This window comes from Emydura macquarii, unplaced genomic scaffold (assembly GCF_026122565.2).
Source record: "Emydura macquarii macquarii isolate MOO-44397 ecotype Brisbane River unplaced genomic scaffold, CSIRO-AGI_Emac_v2 contig_2975, whole genome shotgun sequence".
Taxonomy (NCBI): domain Eukaryota; kingdom Metazoa; phylum Chordata; order Testudines; family Chelidae; genus Emydura; species Emydura macquarii.
This window is the reverse complement of record NW_027133112.1, coordinates 6,221,388-6,248,803: the sequence shown is the minus strand read 5'-3', so window position 1 is coordinate 6,248,803 and position 27,416 is coordinate 6,221,388. Positions and strand designations below refer to the sequence as shown.

General features: G+C 40.0%; 1 protein-coding gene across 3 annotated transcripts in view; it reads right to left on the bottom strand.

Moving 5' to 3' along the window:
- Positions 1–6,049: 6,049 nt before the first annotated feature.
- GRB10 (growth factor receptor bound protein 10) overlaps positions 6,050–27,416 on the bottom strand; it is a 205,171-nt gene continuing 183,804 nt past the window's right edge. For all 3 annotated transcript variants that reach the window (XM_067569995.1, XM_067569994.1, XM_067569996.1), the window contains 7 exons: positions 26,519–26,617; positions 19,289–19,366; positions 17,354–17,470; positions 16,420–16,486; positions 15,257–15,344; positions 12,067–12,160; positions 6,050–9,333 (listed from right to left, as the gene is read on the bottom strand). In XM_067569995.1, the coding sequence (XP_067426096.1) occupies positions 9,187–9,333; positions 12,067–12,160; positions 15,257–15,344; positions 16,420–16,486; positions 17,354–17,470; positions 19,289–19,366; positions 26,519–26,617 (690 nt within the window). In that variant the 3' untranslated portion in view covers positions 6,050–9,186. The remainder of the gene's footprint in view (positions 9,334–12,066; positions 12,161–15,256; positions 15,345–16,419; positions 16,487–17,353; positions 17,471–19,288; positions 19,367–26,518; positions 26,618–27,416) is intronic.

Sequence of the window (27,416 nt, the reverse complement as noted above, 5' to 3'; positions counted from 1 at the left end):
ATTGCTAGAGAAAAGTTTAGCTTTTGGATCCATATTACTGTAGTCTTCAGCTCTTAACACTTCGCCTTGCTTAGTGTGCAGCTCTATGCGCGCCCTCTGTTGGTTAAACTGTAGAACAGTTTCTGCTGCCGAACAAGTATTGCCATAGGATCTGAAATCCAACTTCTTACGTTCTGTTCTTCAGGAGAGGAGTTATACCCTCTATCTGGGCTTCTTAAAGATAGGTCTTTCAAAATTCCATTTCACCTCATTCACATAAGTTTTATGAACAAATCTCAGGCTCATTTTGAACTAAAGCTTACTAATATTTCAAGATGTACAATACTTTAAATAGACTACCTTTTCTAACTTGTCAAATTAGTTAAGAGTGGGGGAAAAGCCTTGATTAGGAACTAGCAACCTTGGATTCATCACAGCAAAGCATTGATCATTTTGTATTCTTGCAGAGTTTTCATTACTTACCCCAGAGAGCTTACGTTCTCCAAGGTCAGGCACATAGAAAATGAGATACATGGGATTACCCAGAGGTGGAGATGTCTTTGCTGTTTCTTGGCACCGAATGATTATAATAAACTCACTTCTTGTGGGCATCCTAAGATAAAAGGCTTGTTAGGAAGAAATTTGATGTATTTTGAAGGAAACTGCATGATGGTTCCCGTCGTTTTTTAGTTATTTCCCCAGGGACAATTCTCCCACTAAATTGAAGGCCTGAGAACTGCCAGCTCCCCAGGATTGCACGTGAACACTGTAGAATTTTAGTTTAATAGGCCAGCATCCCCACCGGCCGTCCTCCACTTGTGGCCCCATACAAAGGTGCCCCATTCTCCTTCCCTTTCCCATTTGAATGAAAAGATAGCACAGTTTTTATTGAGCGATGGTTTTTCCCCAGCTTCCAGACACCGGTGGAGCAAGCTACAAACCATTCCTGGGCTGCTTTTCCAAGGACACCGCAAGCACATTGGTCCTCACGGTTGCTACCAACAGGCTTTTCCCAGCACTGCCACCGTCACACTCACCCCAAGGGCTACTGCTGCTAGAACAATTTACCATGTAGCTGCAGTCTAGAATGGGATTCAAAAAGGGCCTGAGGCGTATCGTCTCTCAATAGCTTCCACAGCAAACAGGCAGTTTGGTTTTTTTTAAGCCCCTGCCCTCAAAACTTCCAACCCTGCAAACTGAGCCCAAGAATCCAAGAGTCAAGCTAAACTGTTCTCTGGGCCAAATTAGGCCCTCAGCTATACCTGTGCAACCCCATGGGCTTTACTAGATTTTGCACAAGTGCAACTGATTGAGACAGAGTAAACAATTCTGAGGCTGCAGGAGGAAGAGGCAGGAGACAATCGTGTTAAGCACTATGGTCAGCAGAGAGGACTGAAAGCCCAGAGGGCAGGTCTGATTTTTAATAACCATTTCTCAAGTGTAGCCACCCACTTTAAACTCACTGGCCAGAGACAAAGACTGAGCTTTGACTTCTTGGGGAATTCATTCAGCAGATTTTCTTTTCACTGGCTACATACCCATGCACAGGAGAATTCCATTCCATAATATGGATTTCAGCCCAGATGTGTGTGAGAGAAAGTGGAGTGGACTGTCTTCTGAGCACACTCCTCTCTAAAGCTGCTCTTTGTTCCAGGGCAAGAAAGTGGCCACAAAGAGATTTAAGTCATTTGAGACAAATTTCAAATCACAGTTTTCTTTATTCTTTGACCAACCCTTTTGAAATCCCAGATTTAGGTGCCACTAGATAGTTTGGGGATCCACAAAACCCATGTGGGGTTAGCAGCACTTTCAGGAGTATTACACTCACTTAAAAACTGAAGGTTAAATAGTCACTTTGGTTCTTCAACTCTTTATGCTTACGACGCACTTAGCAATTTGTTTTCAAAATTCACAGCTGTTCACCCAGGCACCAAAAATGATGAGATACACACGCTCGTCCTTTAATCACAATAGCACTGTGATGGTGTCAGACTCTGGATGGTCTGCTTTAGAAGTTGGAGCAGCTGATCGCTTAGGCCATTTTGCATCTTGATTGACTACGCTACAAAATAAACAGCACAGGAGGTTCTCCAGCGTCTGGGACTAGGAAAGCTTGGAATCTGATGTGTGTCAAAAGCAAAAAAAAAAAAAAAAAAAAAAAAAAAAAATGAATTCTTATTAAAAAATATCTTCAAAGACCTGGGGGGCTGGTAGGGAAATCAACACTGGTAAGGATGGTTCAGTAATATCTACAGCAGGCTTATCCCCAGAGGCAGGGAAAACAATCATTTAGCATGCAAATCCAGTCACAGTCTTATTGTAACATTAGATTTCCTCATCCTCTCCAACACTCGTATCTTCCCCACTCCATTTCTAATTCTCCTCCATCCCAAACTGTGTCAGCCCTTCTCTTTTCTTGCCCTCACACCCCTGAAGCTCAGCTCATTTCAGGCCAGGAGCCTATACAACCTAGCCAGCTTTTAGCACAGAAAGCTAGAAGTCATGTTGAGACTCCCAACCTGCATGGAACTCAGTGGGGGAGTCATGGCACCACAGCTAGGGACTGCAGCCAAATGCTTGAAAACCCCTGCAATAAGCAAAACATATGACCTGAATAATGAAGAAGCATTACAAGAGGCCCAATTAGTCACAGACTGGTGTCTAATGACACCACAGACTGGTGCCTTTACCCGTAAAAAGGTCCCTCAGTATGTATGCTAAATGATGAGTAGCAAGGCAGAATTTCTTCTGGCTAAGAGTTTGTACTGTGTATGGTAAAACACAATAATTTATTTTAATGACTCAGAGGTGACAAATCAAAGCACCTAATGAAAGTCACACTATCCCTCTGGCTACAGTTATGTGACTGTATTAGTTTCCAACCCTAATTAAATTGTGCTCAACGTTAAGAAGAGGCGGCATAACATTTGGCTTCCAGGAACAACCTAAGTTAATACAATGCAGGAATCAAGCAATCATAAGGATATGGCAGTCTTCTCCTTCTTGATCCTGTTGCAAAAGTCTATGACATATTGCACAAATAATGTTTGAGACAAAGCAGGACATAAGTTGGTCACTGGCATGTCAATTTGCAGCATCAGCACAAGCTAAATGAGCAGTCAGGTGTTCCCCAAACAAGTTCCCAACACGGTGAATAAATGAAAGAATGAGAGAGAGAGAGAGAGAGAGAGAGAGAGAACACACATACAAGCACACACATGAGAATGACTTTATAGGCTGGGCGTGGGGTCAGAGCACTCACCTCAGAGATAAGAGACCCAAGAGCCACTCACCCTGCTCCAATGGCCATTCTGAAATTCTTTTTTAAAATTACTTTCCCACAGTGTAATAGCTTCAACAGGAGAGACTGAGGGAGCCCCACAGCAGAATAACCCAAAATCCCGGGTCTCCCACGTCTGGGTGAGTATCTTAACCCCTGGGCTAAAAGTTATGAGGGAGCACCTCCTTCCCCTCCTCCCACAAGCTTCTTGCAAAAACAGCATAGGCACCTAACACCAAAAAAGGGATCACAGCTGAGAATCCCAAACAGGAGGCACCTCCCTGTAGCCCAGAATTAGGCACCTATCTCTGAGAGAGGAGCTGGGCATACCACAGATTCCTCACCTTGGCAACTCCCATGAGCTAGTTCAGGCAGGGAGCCACTCAGCAAGCTGGCTTTTGTGAATCCCATATTCTGAGGCGCCCATTTCTCCCTCTTCATTGTATAGGAAACCTGCACTCCAAAGCCAAGCTTTGTGAAACCCAGTGATTCTCTAGGCATCTAAAAATTAAGCTTAGCATCACCACACCTACATTTCTTCGTGAACCTAGCCCAAACAGGCCTATTTTTGGTAAGCCACGAACAGGTTTTGTGCTCGAGGCTGAAAGGTGTTAGTACTGAGTGACTGTATTAATTTCTAACTGAATAGTTGGCGGAGAGCATACCTCCCTCTCATGGTAGGGCAGATCTGTCCCTAATTCATAATCTATGTAACAGCATCTAGTAACAGTGCTGAACCATTACAAGTGTGACATTTACCATGCAGCAAATACTGCAAATAAAACAGCAGAAGACCCCAATGTGCTTTACTCACGTGTTACCCTCTTCTCTTCTGCCAAACCTGAATTTGGTACCTACCATAAAATATTCCCGGACATTCTACTGGATAGGGGAACTCATTTTCACTTTGTACTGAGCGGTTGTGTAGTGTTAAATAGCTGCTGCATTTCAGTGGTGGATGAAATGATCTGTCTATGGTTTAGGAATCTGTTTCATACATTTAATAAGCTATTTGAAATCTTCTGTGAAAGAAGGAAAAAGGCAAGTCACTAACTAGAACTGCTCCAGACAGTGATCAGAGAAAAGTTTTCAATTCAATGCCTGGCAGTCACTAGGAAAGCAAACAGAACATCAACATGGATAAACGGAAGAGGCAAGTACATATTGGAAGTGGTTATGGTACCGCATGAAGGGCTAACAAGACCACTCCTGGAGTACTGTCTAACATTATGGACAGATTATAGTGGTAGTAGATACTCAAATATTCTACTGTGAATAACAAGATATTCTAGGCTCAGGGGCTATACATGTGGAGAGGACCAGAAAATTGAGTTTATGATCATTGGAAAAAGATAAAGGGGTAATGTAATTGGGATGTATAAAATAAACATCATGTAGAAGTGGACACCATAAAACTGTCTGAGAGGATAACAGGTTTATAAACAAAAGGGCACAAGTACTGAAGAAAGGACAAGTAATTAAGGGGATTGTCAAAACCTTAAAGCAATTGTTAGGGGATAAGCCAGATGAATGGATGTAAACAGGACTGTTGCTGGACGAATTCCTGCACATGGCCCCCCCTCGCACTCCTCCCCATCCATTCGGGCTAACAGTCAACCCACAACCTGACCTTATTAGGGCGTTACCATGGAATCGGCTGCACCTTTGGCTCCCATGTCATATATGAGGAATGTAACTGACCAGGGGAGATGAAACTCCCCAGCAACCAGGAAAACTGCAAGTGTCCCCCGGCCAATCCAGTGCTGGCACGAAGCCCATATCCTGTTCTTTGGCCAATCAGTTAACCCTCCATGTCCCATTTAGTCCATAAAGAGGGGTCTTTCCCAAGCCCCCTCAGAGAGCTTCATTGAAACCAGCCTGATCAGTTGGTCCCGGTTCTCCCCGCTCACGTCTTCCCCCCCCCCCGAGCGTGAATCGTGTTTTGCCGGCCGAATCGAATAATGCTGTGGATACTAGTCTGGTGAGGAGTTAACTATCAGTCTGTATTTTACAGCTATGTTGTCTGTTTAACTGCCCGTTTGTGTCTTGCAGTTAACTGTCTGTGTGAAATCTCTGTGTGTCTGTGTGAAAGCATTCTGTCTTGTAGTTAACTGCTTCTGCCTCTGTGCCTTATAGTTAACCGTCTGTGTGACCCCCCTTTCTGTTTCCTGCCAGCAACTAATTGTCTGTGTAGCATAGTAGTAAGTGTCCCTGTCTGCTATGTGGGAGACCAGGGTGTGTCTGTTTAATATTAGTTTAGGTCTTTATAGTTAGTTGCCTGTTTAATACCTTTTTATATCAATTTATGTTTTGTGCTTAATTGTTTTTATATCCTTTTATATTAGTCTATTTGATAGTGAATTGTTTGTTTAAATGAGTATAACTAGTTAAAAATCTATATTACTCCTGTGTTTATAATAAAATTCATTTATTCCCTAACTGACTCATTATTGACTCTGGGGGATCACTAACCTGTCGGAACAAGGACATATTACCTCTTGATCAAAATTGTAGTAAGAAGTTGGATTTAAATTACCCCAAGATGCCCTCTGTATTTGCTAAAGGAAGATGCAGTGATGTTAGGATAGCAATCCATTTAAACTACCTGGAAACTCTAAGAGGAACTGTCCTATCAGTAATCATTAGGCCCAACAGCCAGTAGCAAAATGTCTTGTGGGATTCTATTTTCCTTTGATCTCTACCATTCAGCAATCCACCCAAAATAGTTTAGGATCAAGTCAACAGTGACTGATATACAGTAGTAACAAAAAAGGACATTAATACCAAATATAAAATGAATAGCATTGTATTAATGTTTATTTCTAATTACAAGAAACAGAATATCAGTCCCTTATTTGTACAAAAATACCTGAAAGATTACAATTATGTTCACAAGCCAAAAAGCTATTTACAGTATGAAGCAAAGCATATCGAATAAAGGTTTTGTCTCTTAAGTTAATACCTTTTGCATTCCCTGAAAACTTTATCTTTATTCCATTTTACAGTCACTAAAATCTTGCGTTGTGACAATATAATTTACAATAAGCAAGTCTCGCCACTGGAAAGGTGCATTGATTGGTCAGACTGTCAGGTATTTAGTGCAGAAAAGATAAGACAAAACATCTAAACTGAGGCACGTGTTTCTTCAAGAGTAATTAACAAATAAAATGGTTCTGTATTTTAACACCTATTGTAACATAACTTAACTAGTAACTTTATTACCAAAATGGTTTGGCATTTTCCTTCTCAACATATTCAAGATTGCTACATGAAGTATTTATTTAGAAAATAAAATCACAGGCAAAAAAGATAAAAATTCAACAGGCTCCAAAACAACCCTGAGCATCCCCTTTACATTCATGTCATTTAAATACAAAAATAAGAGTCAAATGTCCTTCAGTCCTTGGTATTCTAAGCTGGCAGCCAGCTGAATCTGCTGGAAAACTTTAAGGTGGTATTGACTATTTTCCAGCAGAAAGAAGAAAAAAAACGAAGAAACAAAAAAAAAAAAAAAAAAAACCTCACCCCAAAACTGTGATCTGCTCAAGTAAGATTGTTGCCACCTGGAAAGTGGTCACTTTCTCAGAACAGTTCACGTTAGCTGGGAAAAGTACAAAATACTAAGTCAACCATCTACATACAAAATCATGATTCATAGTCAAACTTACTTTCTCAATTTAAATAAAATGCAAGTTTTATAAATATGAAACACTGCAAATGCTAACTGCCTATCAGGAAAACGGATGGGACTAAACTATGTAAACGGAAAAAAATCCCCTTAAAACTACAGCATAAATGGTCTTACTGAAATCGGTGAATACAAGAATGTAATCAATACAAGTATTTTTTTCCCACTTAAAAGGGGCCAAATAGAAGCATGCAGAGTGAAGTCTGAGACTTAAGTTAGCTTAATTTTAAGGTTTTAAAATACATTTTAATTGACTAAAAAGCAGGAACACTCAATTCAGTATGTACATTTAAAACAAAACAAAACAAAAAACCCAAAAGTTTTCACTACAAACTAAATCAAGTTTCTTCATATTTTTATACGTAGACATTACATGGAAAAATACTAGAATGTGTTCTGTAAACTAAAATACAGTGTTTCTATACCATTGACATAGTTACAGCTGATATGGATGACTCAGGCAGGTTATAGTTTTTGTCTTAAACTATTCTCAACACTACATGAAGACCTAAGGGTACAGAGTTGTTCTTCCTTCTTTATCCTTTCAGGTGGCTAGGATTTCAACAAACCCAGTGACTAATATTAGTTAGGATGAGCTCATCACAGACTAGCTGGCATATATCATTTACTGCCTGCCTTAAGAGAAGACAGTTCTGCTCACCACAGTATTCTGAAAGTTCCCAGGGTAAAACATTTCCTGCTATGTATAAACGGCATGGAGTATTTGAAAATAAAGTTAATTCAACAGTACTTCCTGTACCTATTGACCATCTTGCTGAAAGAGTGACAATGATATATGTAATATGGCAATCCAATGAGAATATTAAACTCATATTTACCTGACTTCAAAACTGGTTTATCAACAGAAGAGAAAGTGTTATTGTGTAAACATTAAATAATTGATGTAAAGATTAACAATAAAGTAGCTCTGATGATGAACCAGCACTAAGGCAGGATATGTACTAGTTTACAATAGATACTGGTATGCATTATTGTGTCTGTCACAAATACCAGCTGTTGAACGGATGTTGCCAGCAGTAAATACAAAAATACCAGTCATAGTTAAATGGATTTCCAAACCCAGTTTCCACATTTCTCATCATGTAAACTTCCATGACCCTACAAAAAGCAAAAGGGGTACAAGTTCTTTTGAAGTCCTATACCCTAAAAGAGCTTTGCTACATATGGTTGTTACTGTAGGTTTATTATCTGGAAAGACAGCTCTTTGAAACAGTCTGAAAATTCAAGGAGATATAAAGCTAAAAAACATTCTGATCTTTTGTCATAATAAGTAGACTATCAGCATTAAGTATTTTTTCCACACAAAAACAGCTGGTTCTAAATACAAGTGTGGTCATACAATTCCATTTAGAAATAGTAAATTTCCTCAAGAAACAAAGTCAACAGGCTGAAAAACCCAAACCACCACCATCAATAAGTAAAAAAAGATTCAAACATTTGTGCATAGAGTCTGACTAATACAGTCTTTGCATGACTGGGTATCACTAATATGCCACAAACATACTACAGCCATTATGCTAAAAGTCAACAGTTTTAAGAGTACATATGGTATGTTCTTTTAGAACTGCATCCACATTGCTTCTTCAAAGACATTTGCAGATGACAGAACCTCAGGTATCCAGAGAAGTTTTGACACACACACACTTCTGGGTTTTCTTCTAGATCCTTTTAGGCTGAAGCATTTCATACATTTTAGGGTTTAGATTAATACCCAACTCCTGCATGAATTTAAAAGCCACATCAGCTCCTAATATAGGCTGAATTCAATATCCGAAACAAAGTAGGAGTGCAAAATTAAAAAAAAAAAAAAAAGTGATCAATACAAAAAGTAAACACACTAATCTTAATTGTCAAGATTATCCCAGGGCAAGAGTTCTTTTCAAAGATTTCTCTTCATAACTTGTTTCTGTTAAGTGGCCCAGCCAAGATAGTTTCCAGTTTTGTTTCAAATTTGATTATGATTTTACATACACTCCCCCCAAATTTTTGGGATGCTGGGACACTCAGCAGCACTCACTCTTAGGTGTTGGACAAACCAGTATACCTTGGTCTGTTGGCACCAGTTGAATTCATCCCTTTCAGAGTCCCAAGGTGCATAATGTTTTTAACCAACTTACAAATCTGCCAAATCCCCAGTGTCAACATTCTCTTACAAGTATCCTTCTAGCAAATCCAGTCTTCCAGCAAATCCAGTCTTCAGCGAGGGTCACATCACAGGTCATAAGGCCACTCGGATGCAGTGGTGTTTGAGTTTGCAGGGCAAGACTCCTTTGTTTAGTTGGTAGAATTCCACAAGTTGAATTAGATCAGAGAATTTGGTATTCCCATCATCGAGGCTGAAAAATATCTGTCCATCATCCTCACACTAGAGAAACAAAAAGTCCTTTCCAAATTAGGCAGCACATTAGAGTACCCAAATATTGCAATAAGATTCTAGGTGTTTAGAATCTCACGTAAGAAAATATAAGCATAAATTAAAGCTTGCCATTTAGGAGTCTGTAATGCACAAAACCCCTTCTTCCATATTTGGTTAAGTTAAAACTTGAATAGGTCTCAAAATAGAAACATTGCTCTTAAAGTTACCATCACTATACCAGTCTCAGGGTATGTCTTCACTGACGGCAGCAAATTCGATGCTGTCAGATCGATTTATCCAGATCCATTGAGTGGAAGTGAAGACCCCTCAAATCAATCCAAAAGTCGATTAAATAAAACCACCTCCAAAAAAAGCGTAGCGCTGCGTCAACAGGATTCATAAGTATCAAGTTCCTGCTTACCTGCACAAACAGGCCCAGTAAGAGTGCTAGCCAACTTATAAGCCCTACCTAAATACTTGTTCTATTTGGTTTTTTTCCACTCACTGGAGAGGAGTGGAATTGTAACTGAATGACTGAGCATTTACTGAGTTTCCTGGCACTTTCCACCACCATAGAATACGTCTAGATTTCAAACTGCAGGTGTAATTTCCAACTTGAGAAGACATACCTGTGCTAGCTCTGATTGAGCTATTTAGCTAAAAACAGACATGTAGCCATGGCAGTGTGAGGAGCTAGCAGCCCAAGTACATATCTATGATCTTGCACAGGCACATACTCAAGGTGGCTAGCCCCATCAAATGCTCATGTCGCCATTCATCTACAACTACAGGTACAAACTCAGGGCAACCACTTCCTCTCTTCCCCCTGGCAGCTACACTTCTACTGTTAGCACACTAGCTCGATCAGAACGAGCACGAACATGTCTCCTTGAGCTGGAGATTACACATCCAGTTTCAAGTGTAGACCCCAGCTAGGAAACTTCTCTTAAAAGCACATAGTTTGCTGCATTAAATCAGTGCTTCAGGTAGGACCCCAGATTTAGTGAAACAAATACTGCATTTCCATCAGTGGCTCAAACACTCTCAGAAGAGCGCTGACTAGGTTTAGGTGCCTCCATTTCTGTGTCCAAACAAACTACTAATGGTCCAACTGCCAGAGGTGCTGAGCACCCACAACTCCACTCAAAAGGAACATCTCTGAATTCCAGCTAAAATAGTTCTTATTTTAGGAGAGGAGATGGCCAGAGGACTTGAAAACTGTGATCAAGTCTCTGCAGGTTTTTTTAGTCACAACTCTTCACCTCTCCATTAAGTAAAACACAAAAGCCTTACTAAAATACTGGTTAGCTAATTAGTTTATTTGGGAGTCAGTAGGTCAGAAGAATACTAGGGTCCTGTGAGTTAAGAATGATTTGATACTCATTTGGTCTAAACATTTTAGGCTGATTGTGTAGATATACTAGTTTCATTCAACTCTTTGGAATGTCTTTTGGCTAGAGGGCATTTATATTTTGAGAAACTTCAGTTTTAACTTACAAATTAGGGCCCCAAATTTCTCAGAAAACCATAAAAGTAGCTGTAAAAAACCAAAACAAAAAACCTTTCCAAAAACATCAACTTTCATGTCACCAGAAGAGTGCAATGCAGATAAAGGTACCCAATTCCTGTGGTTTTAATCAGCTGTAGAGATCAGTTCTATGCCTTGATTCAGGTATTTACACTAGCAGTCAAAGTGTTCATCAAAAAAGGACATTTTTAGACAGACTGAAAAATGCCAAAAAAGAGTTCTATTTCTGAATACTAGTGTCATTATATTTTATTGCACTAGCAATTTATTTCCGTAATAGTCCTCATAGGCTCAAACTCTGAGGTCAGAAGGGACCAATATTATCATCTAGTCTGACTTCCTGCACAATGCAGGCCACAGAACCTCATCCACCCACTCTTGACCTATGACTGAGTTATTAAATCATGGTTTAAAGACTTCGAGGTACATAAAATCCACCAGCCAATGAGCCGTACCCCATGCTACAGAGGGGGGCAAAAAACCTCAGAGCCTTTGCCAATCTGCCCTGGGGGAAAACTCCTTCCTGACCCCAAATATAGCAATCAGTTAAACCCTGAGCATGTGGGCAAGACTCACCAGCCAGACACCCAAGAAAGAATTCTCTGTAATAACTCAGAACCCACCCCATCTAACATCCCTTCACAGGCCATTGGCATATCTACACCAGTAGTCAAAGATCAGTCAATTGCCAAACTAGGCTACCCCATCATACCATCCCCTCCATAAATTTATCAAGCTCATTTTTGAGGCCAGCTAGGTTTTCTGCCCCTACTTCTCCCCTTGGAAAGCTATTCCAAAACTTCACTCCTCTGATGGTTAGAAACCTGCGTCTAATTTCAAGTCTAAACTTCCTGATGGCCAATTTATATCTATTAAGTCTTGTGTCCACATTGGCGCTGAACTTAAATAATTCCTCCCCCTCCTTGGTATTTATCCCTCTGATATATTTATAGAGAGCAATCTTAACCCCATAACCTCCTTTTGGTTAGGCTAAACTAGCCAAGCTCTTTGAGTCTCCTTTCATAAGAAAGGTTTTCCATTCCACAGTTTGAATTCATCTTTCTTAAACATGGGGTGACCAGAATGTACACAGTATTCCAGATGAGGTCTCACCAGTGCCTTGTATAACAGTACTTTTTACACATTGACAAAGGTTTTATGAAGAAGGAATAGAATGAGAAAACTTTTAGTCAATATCGGAGAGAGACACTTACCGGTAAGATTTGAAAATGCTTGATTTTTTGATGATGAGACAGTGTAAGCACAAATGCCTTTGGATTACTCTGGCTGTCCCGGAGGAGAAACAGCCTAGGAAAGACCATTTTCTTTTAGTACAAACTTGAATATCATGACTCATTTGTTCTAAAATCAGATATTTTGTCATTTTGTACTCTCTCTCCTTCAGTAGTGTTAAAGGACAATATCTTATGTAGTAATTTGCTCTCTTCAAAGTTCTATTCCAACCCAGGTTCATGCAATGCTAGCAGCAAGCAGAGACAGGGTGAAAGAGATGTCATTATGTTACTTCACCTACATAACGTATGGGGATTGCTAGTTCTCTAATAGAGCTTCCATTACCAATAACTAATCTCATGAACATTCTTGTTGGCACCTTGTTGGGCTCCTATAGGATGATTTGGAGACAAAAGAGATAAGAAAGAAACTACCCCTCTTCTCCAGTATCCTATACTAGCCAAGACAAATGCTCTGCGAAAGCAGTAGTTTTTAGCTGAACAGGTGTAATTACCCAGAAACAATCCAAGAATTCTCCTAACAGTGACTACAGATGAGGAAGCTTCCATGCTACAAAGAGGTGGAGAACATATGCAAGCACCCCTAAGAGACAGTCATAGCATTTTTCCTCAGCAAAATTAGCTGAAAATGTACTCTGGGAGGCAAGGATGGCTGCAAAAGTTTACAGTCACATTGCATTAGTGTACTTCATTGAAGCCATTTCTAATGGGATCTGCCCTCTTCCCCCCATCTCTTTAATGGGACTCCCAAATTAGGTTGTCAGCTAACTCAGCCAAATGGTGAACTGTGTACTGGGGAGGAGAAAAAAGAGCTCCCAAACTTTTAGGCATCCACTCAAAGAATTCTCCTTCATTTAACATTCTCCACGAACTAGACAAAACAGGAAAAGAGAGCACAGCTTTATTTACGCAATACTCTCCAAATGTGACAGCCACCACTCAGCTTATGAGAAGGCCAAGTATACTTCTAGGGCAGGCGTTCTAACTAACCAGTATGCCAGGAACAATCTTTTTTCAGGGTTGAGTTGCAAGAACTGTCTACAGTACCAGGAACAAAAAGAACATACTTTAGCTTCTTGGAACCACTGAAATAAACTTCACTACCACACTCCTGCACTATAGTGACCACTGTCCCATCTGTTCATTGCACTTCTGCAGGCAAGGGAGTCATGCTACTGCTGAAAAACATTCATCCTGTCAGAGTACTCTTCTTTCTTCCTATTATGACTGTATCAATGGAGATGAGAGTTGATAATACATGCCAACTGATGTCTCACTCCTTCAATGCTACTTTTGGGGCATTCCCACTCTTTTACTCACATAGACTCTCCTCCAAACTGCAGTCTCTCTACAAACCCAAATCTTTTCCCTCAGTTGGTCCTGACAGAGTTCCGCAATCTGAAGTTTGTCAAAAAAAGTTTCAAGCTTAGCCAAGCTAAAGTTCATGTGTCACTACATGGTTTCTCCAGCACATTTAACTATTGATTAACCAGCAGTGGAACAGCTCAGTGAGGCTGCTAGAAATTCATCAAATCTGGATGAAAAAACATCAGGAGAAAGGCCACAGTCAAGGGTCAATCCTGCAATGCAAAACCATGCTTTGAAGTGTCCCTAGCCTGTTTGCCAGAAGCTGGGAATGGGTGATTGTGGATGGATCACTTGATGATTATCTGTTCTGTTCATTCCCTCTGAGGCACCTAGCATTGGCCACTGTCGGAAGACAGGATACTGGGCTAGATGGACCATTGTTCTGACCCAGTATGGCCATTCTTGTATTCATATGGCGGCAGCCTCTACCTAGACCTCAGCAGACGGGGCATTAATGACTTAGGAAGGCACACTTTTGCTGCTGTAAAGCAGAGGAACTACTGAATACAGATGGACCAACTCCTCTACAGTAAACAGTGACTAGGTAGAATCACATTCTTAAAATTAGAAAGTCTAGACTAACCCTGAATCCCAGCCCCAGGCACTTAAAAAAATCCCCAAACCAACCAACAAACAAAAAGAGAATCCATTCAGCCTGTACTTATTTCCATTTGTGGTAGTAAAGAAATAAGTGGTGAGTGAGAGCCTCTAACAAAAGGTAAGATGAATCAAGTTAGATATCTCCCCTATCCCATCTCCATCTCCTGGTAGTGGAATGTAAGCCTCTCCCTAGGCTGGAAGAGTAAACTGAGATAAATTGTACTTCATTACAGGTTATTCTCGGCTCCCAACTAACATTCTCCCCCAAACCTATGTTAGGGCCTTTAAATAGGAGAGCTTAAACTTGTTTCATAATTTATTTTGGGGAACAGGAGTTAAGAGTCCAATCCAGCAAACTCTGTAGGGCAAAAGCTGTGCTCTTGTACATGCTTGTACAGTGCGCCTATAACAACAGGGTGCACTGAGACCTCTGAGCACAATGATAAATACTATATACTAAATAAATAATAATACTGAGGTTGCCAAGTGTCCTCACTGGTGCCTCAGTGGCAAGTGTGGATTTAAATGAACCATGCAGTATTATGACCACTGAGTTGAAAGCACTCTAGAGAATGAAAGAGGCTAAGATTGTATGGGACCTGGCAATTGTCACAGACCAAACGGTGAAGGCAAACACACCAGACACAGTTGTTGTATGAAAGACAACCAACAAGAGCATGTCAATTGATATTGTCATACTAGCAGACAGAACATAAAAAAGGAACAAAAGGAGAAGATGGCAAAGTATAAAGAACTCTGCCATGAGGTGGAATGATTATGGAAAACCAGAACACGGACAATTCCAGTGATCACTGGAGCACTTGGAGTGACCCCCAGAGGATATGAATGAGCAGGTCAAGAACATGTTATAGGTACAAGACGCCACGATCCGTGATCTTCAGAAGACAGTGCTCTTAGGTGCACAGAATTTTAAGGAAAGCCAAAGGAAAATGAGTGCTTTTAAACACTTAAAATGTAGGAATATTGCTGGGGGTTTAAGGAAACTCCTGATTACCCAAACCTATTGCATCAGTTCGTGGTCAAGATTCATTGGTGGCTCATGGGGTTAATTTTAGACAGTAGCATTCCCCTTTTTATGCATAAAGATCTTGTGCATTGTGAAGACTATTTGTCCAAAAAAAAAAAATCCCCATGACACTGAGGGATAACAACAAATACTTACCCATCCACTAGCCCTTGCTGTTTAATAATCCTGTGGGACTCTTCCCTAGAGATCCTGCCATGAAACCAGTGCTGTGTCCTATGGATAACTGAGCAGGGATGGGGGGAGAGAAGGGGAAAATGGTTAATAGCCTTAAGATACTATAGTAAGTATTTTTGTCTAGAAAATAATTTATCAAAACTTTTTTAAAGAAATGTGTATGTTGTTGAAGATTTTTTTAAAGATTAAAATCTCTTCAAAGAATAGGAAGCAGATTCTAGTAAAAATGCCTGAGGTGTCCAACAACAGACTTGAGATACCATTTGCATGTGCTTTAAACCAAGGCAGTTTAGCATTTACAGATACAGAGGCTGTAGTTACATATGGAATTTCATTATAATATTGAGATCAGATGGCATCTGCTAGGGTTTTAGCGGTTTAATGTGTTTAAAAAAATAATAGGAAAGGTGAAAACTCCCCTCATCCAGCACCCTCATTGCAATGAATGAAGTAAACTTTAATCCTATATAGGGCCAACATTAAAGATTATGAACCTTCCCCCTCAAAACCCCAAGGAGATTAAATGAAAGATACTAGTGTACCATTAAGATTACAATTTTAACAAGACATTCATTTGGAAAAAAATAAAGTCATGTTTACAAACAACCACATTTTTCTTCATATAGTAATAATTAACAATGATGTAATTATACAATCTTATTTACTTACTACTATTTACAGAGCATAATAGTGTAATGCAGGGCATTCACAGGGCATTGACCAAGCTGAAATAAGAAGTATATGACTGTTGGATTTTATCCAAACTATGAAAATATTTATGGGTCTAGATTTGTATAAAATTTAGTTTGTAAAATTTAGCACTGTAACCCAATTTGTGTGTCCCTTAAAAGGGGCTGAGGGGAAGTCATTTCTACTATGGAGGACCTTAATTCTTAGTCTCCTGACTCAAAAACATTTACACTTGCTGGTTTTTACATTGCATTAGAGTTTTAGTTATCCTGATAATACCGATAGACCAGAATTCCACCTTAAATTTAAAACTTGTATGCTGTTTGAAATCAGGATCTGATCTTTACAGCTTTGGGCTCCTTTTCTACATAAAACATTCATTTGCTTTGTCCCATAGAGGCCTCTCCTACTGTCACTACATAATAAAAGTTTACCTGTGCTCAGTGTAGAAGGATGGAGTGGACTTTGGCTACCTAAGATGTTCATTCTTGTGCTGCGTTTCTGCAGAAGAAATTAGTTAGTATTAAATAAATCCAGACTGAAACCTTGCCGTGAGAAAATCAGAACACATGCAGTACAGATTTAATGTACAGAAACTAGGGCAGGGAAGTTTAATTCAATAAAGAGAAAGAGAAATGCAGCTCTGCGGTGTGTGTGGGGTGGAAAGGGGACCTAGTCTACAAGCAGAGGTCTACTTCTGTTGACTTAAAATAGAAACTGGGTCTTAATAAAAGCGCAATATTTACACGGGGGGGGGGAGGGGGGGGGGGGGGAAGAGACCTATCTTAGATACTTCTGTCCACTCAAAACACTGTGTACTCAATGAAGCAAGATGAGTGTCTCCCATACAGCAAGACCTGATAGTGCTTCAGGTAATAACTTCTATTCCCTAGTGGATGAGTGTGCGGGAAAGCTTTTACTGCCACTATCTGTTCCACATGACGCTATAAACAAATTACATCAGTTTTCATTGCCAGAGGTCCTGCCTCTTGTATATTCTGCAATTAAACTTACTGGGAGCAAGCCATTAGTCAGAGCCCCAGCCTCTTCCATGTGGGGAAGCATTTAATTTGACACATTCCTCCTCAGAGATTGGTTTTGCAAACAGTAAAGTTCTGGTGGGTCTGCTTTCCCCCTCAACCTTCCTCTGGACACTAGGGGGACAGAGAAGCACGTGTAGAAGGTTGTTGTGAATGTGACAGTTATACTCGAGATGGAAACTGACTCTTTTGTATCCGCAAGCCTGCCGTGTGAATGATTCAAGTCCGTGCTAAGCTATACGGTGAGCATTGCTGCATTCGCTCCATAGCGCACTGCGTCTTGCAGCTCTCCAGGGGCACTCGTTAAACAGGAAGAGATGATCATTACCCTCCAAGCATGCCCTTCTTCCAAGGCGGCACTTTGTGCTTCAGCAGGGTTTTCAATAACTCTTCCCATCTGCCCCGAAAAATCCATGGCTACGAGCGAGTTTTCAGACACACTTCTCTGAAAAGGAATGGTCACTTGTTTGAGTACCCAGGAAAAACACAGCTTAAGAAACTAGTATCGCCTCCAGCTCTTTGGTTGATTTCAAGCATGCTCTTTTGTAGTTAAGGGTACAGAAAATACAAACCCATTTAAATCCTTGATTCTTTGAAATTCACAGTGCTAGCATTTTTTGGACCTTGTTTTAATGTTGGCCCAAAAAAGCTGAGGATAATATCTGAGTTTCCTAGAGTAACCCAATCTATCTTTCCGCCCTACCACCCAAAACCCCATGTTGTAGCTCAGTGGTTCCCAACCCGTGGCCCATTGAATCTTTCAAAGTGGCCCGCTGTTCCCCTCCCACTGGCTGCAGAAGGGGGCTGCTGCCTAAGGACCCAGGCAGAGCGTGTTGCTACGGGGCCACAAGACCAACGCAGGCTCCTTGCTGCAGCCAAGGGGATGGGAGCCACTGCCTAGGGACCTGAGTGGAGTACATGGGGCTACAAGATGTGTGCGGTTTCCCCCCTGCTGTAGCCAGGGGGACGCGAGATCAATAATTGTTGGGGAGGTGGGGGCCTGCTGGCAGAGACTAGCGGACCTTCTGGGTTGTAAAAATGGTATCTATGGCCCTTGAGCCAAAAAGGCTGGGAACCATTGTTCTAACTTCTTTCATAGTGTCCCCACCAGCCTGATGAAGAGCTGCCCTTCTTTCAGTGAAGAGAATGATTTGGACTGACTTTGAACTGTAACTTTAATACTCTCTGTAGCACAGCACTGTCACTGAGCTGCCCCAAGTAGTACACATGATCAAAGAATCTGATACATTCCAAATGTGTTTTAAAAAATAGGCATGGTACAGTGGAACTGCAACAACTGTTTGCTCTTTCACAATTACTTTGACTTATGGGGAATTCACTTGTACAGAGAAAAGAGGCATGTACAAAATATGAGCCCTAAAATACAGCAATCAAAAAGAGAGGGAAAAATTGAGCAGGTACTTTCCATGAGTAAACAGGGAAGATGAGAATTAGGAAGAACTGCACCTGGACAAGACCCCTAATAACCAGCCACATTCATGCATCTGCAGTTAGGAATAAGAGTAACCCAGTTTGTTTTGACAAAAAGCATTGTAGGCAACTCCAGATGTATTTTGAAGTGTTTGGAGATTGGGCATCATTACTGAAGCTGACGTTTACCTTCCATGTAGGCAAAAATAATTTAAGTTTATACTTATGGATAGAGCCCTGCAAATCGTTGGATAGCCGCTTTATATCCACGGATATCTGCATCCACGGATACGAATGCAGTTGTATTGTTTAACACCTTTGTGGATTGGATGCAGATCCAAATTTGTATGTTCGTGCAGGGCTCCAACAGTGAGATAGGGTTCTGGTGCGCATGAAGATACACACAAAAAGTGGAGAGCACATCCCGGGTTGGATACAAGTTAATTATCGCTGATGCGGATCGGATCCAAATTTTTGTATCTGCGCAGGGCTCGACTTACGGAATTTGAGGACCACAGTTCTATTTCCATTTAAGTTAATTTTTACATGAGCAAAAGCAGACCTTAAAGTTTACAGCATCCTCTTTTGAAGATTGTTGTGGATAGGTCGTTGGTGGCTTCTGGTCAGCAGATAGCAGCAGTTAAAACAAATAGGATGCTTGGGTGTATTAATAAAGGAATAGACTCATCTGGGGAGACAGCACTTCATAAATATCATTGAATGGTGCAAAGCATTCTAGTTCTGAGAAATATGAAATATCAGGTGGGCCATTGCAAAACTGTTACGAGGATGGAGGTCCAGCAATACATTTAAAAATAACTTCAGTACTTACAACTGGAGTGGAGAAGTGGGGAAGCACTGTTTTTCTCTGCTGGGGAATTCTGTAGTTCTGGTACAGTAGCATTCCATACTGTAGATGGAAGGAAAATAAACATTCAACTGGATATCTTTATAGCAACTATTATAATGATGCTGCATTGGAGCTGGTATTATATGCTTACTTCAATATTAGAAATAGCCCTGGGACAAACTGGATTATATAATGATGGGCAGGGGGCAGATAAGGCAGCCAAATGTGCATGGTAACTTTATCATAAGGATATCACCTCCACATATATAAACTAAATACCTGTGAATAGCTTTATCCACACACACACACACACACACACACACACACACACACACACACACACACAATCAGCTCTGCTTCGCAACTCCTGTTCAGTCACCACTTCAGAATATCTCAAAGGCTCCCACTACATCCTCTAGAGAGAAATCTATTTGGCCTATCAGTGTTTGTTGATCCTTTGGATTCCTCACTCAAAGCAGATTTTGATCTAATTTTAGACAGAGAACATGGTACAAACCTAATAGGCATCACAAGTGATTCAATTCTAAAAGATCACTTCCAACTACTCAAAATTATTTAGGGCAAAAGTTGGTAGCTTCATCAGTTGACAGCAATTTTTTTTTTTTAAATAGTTGAGTGAAATTGATTAACTGATTCAGTTATCTGAGAAGAGAGAACACACACTTTCATCTCCCTCCCACCCCTTTTTTAATGATGGCATTGAAAAAAAAATAGCTTTAGCCCTTCAGTGGTAGGTGTTAGAGATTACAATTGGACAGGGAGCACGGAGATATATCATACGGCACTGATCACCAAACTTTTTTAATAGTTTGTCATGTTAACAGGGAGCGGGGCCATGGGCTAAGGCTGGGGCAGGACCCATGGCCAGGCTGGAAGTCAGGGGCCCAGGCCAGAGCCTAGAACAGGGTCAGAAGTGGAGCTGTGGTAGGAGGCTCTGGGGCTGTGGCAGATCTGGGCCCAGGTGTGTAACTGAGGCTGTGGCTGGAGCCACGGTCAGGAGCAGAGCCAGGGGCTGAGGCTGGGCATGGGAACGGAGCCGTGGCTGGAGTCGGGACTGGAGCAGAGCGGAACTGGCTGGCATGTACTCCCCACCCTCCTGTGAGGGTGCCCCCCGAACATTCCTCCGCACCCCCCTAGGGGGGCATGCCCCACAGTTTGGGGACCTCTGCCATAGGGCCATATGTGGCTTTAAATGGTCTGGCTATGATTTGCCTAACTTACAGGGATTTTTACAGAGTACTTGGGTTCATGCACTATGTACTGAGTTCTCTTAAGAGGCAGAAAATGTTTTATTGGCTTTGTGCATACATAGCTTCAGACTGCACAGGGAGTAGGATGCAATTTTGCAGGTGGAATAAGTGAGGCTGAGCTGGAATGGAAGTTTGCCTCTGAGAGGCAAAGGAGCTGGCAGTAGTGTTCTTCCACCTCCTCTCACCAAAGTACCCTTTAGAGATCACAGAAAATAATACATAGTATGCATTTGGGCTCTTTTGAGCACAGATGTACTGATTTTACGCTTTCCAGTTAAGTTTTGAATTTAACGTTAGTATTAATGTATCTAAATGTACATAATTTGTTATAATTCAGTTATTTCAACAGGAAGAAACCGTTTTATTGTACTTCAATCTCACACACAAAAATGAGACATCGAACTATGTTACTCATCTGCCATGAGAAAGGTTACGTGCATATGCAGCTAAAATTGTAGAAAAAATCTGAGACTATCACACATGCTTATATTTGGGAATCACTATTTGCCCATGTATTCCAAATGGCTTTTAATCTGAAATAATGGCTTCAGTTTATTCCGTGCCTGGACAAATAGTTGATCCAAGTCTAGTAAAATGTAAATGGAGATAGGACTATATTAGTGGACATCAAATGCTACAGCTACACCAGTCATACTCTCTGTGGCTCTTTGCAGCACATGATATTAAAACAGTGCGATTTAATTATTAACCAATCAGGATGCTTTTACTATGCTATTAACCTATTGTAGTTGATAAAATAATAATACTTGGTCAGTCATTTTGCTGTAAGAATTATATATATATATATATATATAATATATTTCCCATCATACTGTTTAAATATGAACATACAGCAGTATACTTAATGACACATTTACACCACTTTGGCTCTTTTGGGTAATGTTGATCACTAATTTGGCTCCTGAGCCACTGAAGTCTGAGTATCACCGATCTACACAAATCAGATACATTTTGTATTCAGGATACGTATTTTGTTTTTTGTATCCTGAACTGTACTTGGAGTACATCTATCTAGTACAGCCTGTTTTATATTCACTTACAAAATAGAAAAGGATTTTCTGTACTGTAATTTACAGAGAATTGTTCTTAAAGATTAATGAGTTAGATAATTTGGAGAGCATTCAAATAAATGAGTTCTGAATTGGAAAATGAGAGCTTATTGCAGACAGGGCACAGGCAACGGGCTGAAAAGTTGCAGTTTCATATGTGCATGTGTGATAGAGGAATTTTGTATCAATATTGAAGGTGACTCAAAATTATTATAATTTACTCTTTTCATGTTAGGTCATTACAAACTTACCTGCACCTTTACTGAATCTTAGGAGATACTTATCACTGCTTTCATACATCTAGTGCTTGCAGGAAAAAGTACCTCACAGGCATTTATTTATTTAATTATACTAAACATCCAACCTAAGCAAATTCCTAAAAATTCTATTGACCATCAACATGACAAACTCCCAAAGTGTCAAGGGAGATAAAACCACTTTTATTGCTAAGGATATTTATACAAAACATAAAATGCATTTTTAACTCCTATTTCCCTTTGATTTTTATACTAATGTCTTTTATGCTATGTTTTAAAAAATGGATGTAAGCTTGTTTGTTGTGACTGGTGCTTGGTAATAGAATATTTGATAGTAGTTATTAACTGCAAACTGCATACTGTACTGAAATTGGTAAACACCATTTGGTGTAAAAAGCATCTAAACCAGAGTATCTTATCACAGAACAGGACACATCTGTTGTGTAAAATGTCAGTTGGAAAAGAAATGGTTTATCTCAAACAACAGACCTTGCAAAAAAGAGTTAGGTCCTGACTTCAAGAGGATGTTAACAACAAAAAGAAGTCATGAATAGGGATGTATTATCAGAAGCAAAAAATAGGTAGTAAAGAGAATTATCTCACAGACATTCTAAAATCTCACTCCCTGAAGCTGTAAAGAAAAACATTTATAACTGAGAAATATTCTGCAGAAAACCTTTGTTTATTTCTTAAATGTTGAGATGACAAGCCTTGGTGAAATGCCCACTTTGGAATATGTTAGATAAATGCAAGACTTCTAATGCAATTTCTAAAATCATTGCTATGTAAATGGTAAAATGCTCTATGTGCCAGCACAGAATCTAATAACCTTTCTAAACTGGTAACTGAGGTAAAAAGCCATTTCAGTATAAAATACTTATATTAATGAGGATTAGTTAGCAAGCTGTCTGGCAAACTCAAGCAGCAATTCCCTCACCCAATTCAGAAAGTCAAGAATCATCATCTCTCCAAAAATTGTGAAAGGTGATGATTTTTCATAACCATTTAAGCTAAAATCTAAGAATTTAGTTAACTTTAAGAGCCTATTTGGAGAACTAAAAAACTTCTAAGAGTGTTTGGACTTTAAAAAAAAAAAAAAAAAAAAAAAAAAAAAAAAAAAAAGAATTACCAGAGGTATCTGTTGAACCTCTCTCAGAAAATGCCTGGATAAAAAGGAAGTTAAAACTAACCTTAAAAGTTATGTAAGGTTTTCCTGCCTCAAGAGAACAAAGGTAATTAGACGGGTGTTGCATATGCATTAAGTAGACTGCATATTCAGAAGCTGAAGGTGTAACCATACCCAAACCCTGAAACTTGGGGCCAGTGCGAGGAGGACAGCAGCCAACTTTGAATCTAAACAATCTTGAAAGAGGAGTTTTCCTAAAATGTCATGAAAATAGGAAGGAGAAGAGCATAAAAACTCTAAGGTGAGCCCCCAACACGTGCACATTCTGCCAAAAGATTAGATTTAAAAACTCTTGTAGTGATTTTATTGGGACATGGAAATGCAGTTTTAACTTAAGATGTTAACAGTTTCTCTTGGTCATCATCAAATAGAGTGGAGACAGGGTTTGCTGGATGTTGGGTATGCCTACCCTAACAGCAAAGAAAAAGGCTCCAGGCACAAGCTGGAGCCCAAGCTCTGGGACCCTTGCACACCTCAGAGCCCGGGCTTTCAGAACCTGCAAGGTGGGAGAGTCCCAGAGCTTGGGCCCCCGCCTGTGCCTGGAAGTCTAGACAGCAATGAAACAGCACCACAGCCTGAATCCATCCACGGGTTTTTCTTTGCTGTCTAGTCAGACCCATTGATAAACAGAAAAATAGTGGGAGTTAACTGGATTTAAGATTCTTAATATTCATTAATTGGTCTGTCTTAAGACGGCTCCATAAATGGTTTCTAAGTAGCTGATTAAAAAAGTTCCTTTGATTTATTAAGATTTAATAAAAATTATAATTGGGCAAAGTAAACAAACTCGTTTGATATTCATAAAAAAAAAAAAAAAAATCAACAGGACTCACCTGCCTTGCAACAAAGTTCTTTTGCTCACTTATAAACGAACAGTCATAGCTGTCTAATGATACACTGCAAAAACAACGAGAGTCCCGTAGCCCTTTAAAGACGAACACATTTAATTTCTGCAGGCACAAGTTTTCGTGGGCTGTAAGTCTTTAAAGTGGTACAGGACTCTCATGGTTTTTGCTGTGTACAGACTAACACAGCTACCCCTCTGGAACTAATGATACACTGAAACTGGACTCAGAAACTTTGAGAATAAGATCTTGGGTCTCAATTTACCAAGAGAAAAGTGGCTCCCCTAAAGGCAGGCCCATTCTCAAGGGTGTAATATCTGCTAAAAGCTCTTTACAGAGTGGCACCGAGAAGAGACTGTAATGGAAGTAACCAATTTATCATTTGTGTTCTCTCAGTTACGTGGTTTTGTTTTACGTTTTCTTTTCCTTTATTAAATAATAAAAGCACCATGGTTAATAATTGTGATTATTTTGCTTGGCTTTAATAATGGTACCCCTAAAGTATGTAGAAGAACTCAAGACTAGTCAGACAAACTTTTGACACTGAAGAGCAGGTCTGGGGATAAAAGTTTGCAGAATAAGGTAAACATAACACTGCGTACTCTGGAACACTTTCTGGTAAAACATGAATATAAGGTTATGATTCCGTCACAGAGGTTATGGATTCTGTGACTTTCCTGGACCTCCAAGACTTCTGAGGCAGGGCAGCTCAACAGCTGCTCAGCCGGCCAGCCCTCTGAAGCAGCAGGCTGGAGTAGCTGCAAGCCCCAGCAGCTCTGTTTTACTAAAAGTACCCTGGGGGAGGGGGAAAAAAGTCAGGGACACGTAACAGCATCCATGAATTTTTGTTTATTGCCTCCAACCTGTCCCTGACTTTTACTAAAAATACCCATGATAGAATCTTAACCTTAATCATGTATGAGTGGACCGTTGGGCCACTGATAACGGACTACAATAGAAAGCTAACATTATAACCTTAGAAACTGTAGAATCATCCTGCAGTTAAAACAGTGCCACTTCCTCCCCAAACTTAACATTCCCACTAGAGCATTGCAACCTCAATAGTTGATAAGGAACTTCCTGTTTAGCCTCAGGAATACATGACATTGGCTGACCCCAGCATCAATTTGCCCTTTTTTGCCAATTTGCTCTAACGTAACACCATGTAGGGAGATGCTATAAATACATTAACTAGAATCTGGGGTATTGATTTTCAAATACAAGTGATTTAGGGTGATTCTTAAACCACTTTAAAGACTCCTGATTTTCAGAGAATTCTGAGTAACCACCCTCTAAAATCTGGCCCTTGAAGGTGTCTCAAGAGTTGAGCACCCACTTGTCACTCTGGAACATTTAAGTTTAAGGAGACATTAAATTAGGGGTTGCCTATGTGGATTTGAATTCATATGCATCCACCTTACATAGTGGAAATATATTTACATAGCACACAATATATTTACATAGCACACAAGTTGAGAGGTAGCAGGGAGGGGTAGCTTTTCATGGATGACATGATAGAGAATTTATTTTCCCTTTGATAGAGTGAGGCAGTTTTGAAAACCTCTAGGTTCTCCTCCTCCAGATGAGATTTTCAGGGAAAGAATGTATAAAGGCTACTTCGACAGATCTGTGGATTCCAACCAATCCCTCCTTGATGGGGGACAGATAGTCCATTGCTTCTCTGCTAGAACACAAAAGATCCTGTCTTTCCATTTTATTCCACACCATACAATCTATCGTGTAAGACTTTGGACTACACCACCCCCCCATCCCAGCCAAGTGAGGAAGCTAGCACTAATCTTTTTGTCCAGAGTAAACTGTTAAGTCTCCTTCCATGCACTCCTTTCAATGCAAACCACACTCACTCTTTGCTCTCAGCTATGCATACATACTCTTGTATCAGGCCAGACGATTTTTTTTTTTTTTTTTTTTTTTTTTTTTTTTTTTTTTAAAAGAATCCACACCAGTTAAACAAAAACACTGCAAAAAAACCAAACCAAAACCAAACCAAAACCCAAAACGCTATAGTTTTTAAAAGTCAATTTGTCTAAGGAAATAGAAAAATTCTAAACAAAACTGCAGGACAGGACACCAGACAGTATCTTGCACTAGCTAAAAATCAATACAAGTTAGTGAGTCTAAATACTTACCTAAACTCTAATTTATTTTTTTAAATTAAAAAAAAAAAAAAAATTTTTTTTTTGGCAGATTCCATATTGAAACGATGGAGTTTAAAACCAATGACTATTTTGATTTTTGAGGCATATATACACTTCACTTTTGCCATGCCAGGATGGTGCTTTATTTAGATGTGTAATGAATGCCATCAAGTGCTGCGGTTACAAGCTTATGAGTAAAAGCTGTATTCAGGGTTTTTATTTAAAAAAATGGAAGTCTCTGCTGTAGAGTATGGTTGATTTCGGGGTACGTACGTGAGTAGCTTGACATGAGTAACTAGGGATTTCTTCATAAAAGTGTTTCCTTGTGTGTTCAGTGCATTGTAGCATGGGAAAGCTGAAATCTCTCAAGAATATGAAGACAGCTGCAGATCTCGCCTAATTTAGATTATGAGAAAGTAGGTACCTTGAGGAGTCTAAATGCAGTCATCCAACATGTTCTGCTCTGCTCATCTTCAGCACACAACAACCGCAACTCCTTAGTTTCATTTCTCACTCTGTTGGGCTACAAAATGTAAGAGGGAATTCAGTTTGTTTAACAGTAAACCAACAGCCCTTGAAGTGTACTGTACAGGAAAGGCAAGCACAGGGAGTAAGACAACTCGAAGTACCGGTCAAGAAAATGCTTGTTCATGCTGAATTTGGGTTCAGGGAAGGCTAAAATATATTTGGTGAGAAAAGTCTAGAACCAACTTCCCTGACTGGTCCTCCATAAAAGAGGAGCCATCCATTTGTAACCTTTGTCATTTTACAACATCCTGGCATTGCAACATCTTGTATCCAAGGTTATCAAGACACTGTACAATTTAAGTAAACTAATCCTCATAATAAAAATGAAGGCTTGAGAATAAAGGCTTTGTTAGCTCCTTTTTTAGAGATGGGGAAATGGAGGTAGAGAGAGGAAGTGACTTATCCAAAGTCAGACATGAAGCCTGCAGGAGAACCAGATGTAGGGACCAGATCTCCCAACCCTCAGTCCTGTGCCTTAACCACACGACTCCTCAGACACCACTATCTTATCTTATTGTTGAGTGGTTTTTTTTCTGCATTTTTACTGTTCATGTTAAGATGAATAACTTATCTGGAAGTGTTGCTCTTGCCTCCTACACTTGAAATGAGGAAGACTGTGGGTAATTAAAACAAAAAAATATGAGAGTTTGTGTTTTGGATAGGTAAGTTTACCTGATAAATATCCATTCTACCAATTCCTGCTGTCTCCTCTGCAGATGGTATTAAGACTGAAGTATTACTGCTGGAGCTACCCACACCTCGGCAGACAAGAGCCCAGAAAATGACAGGCTTAT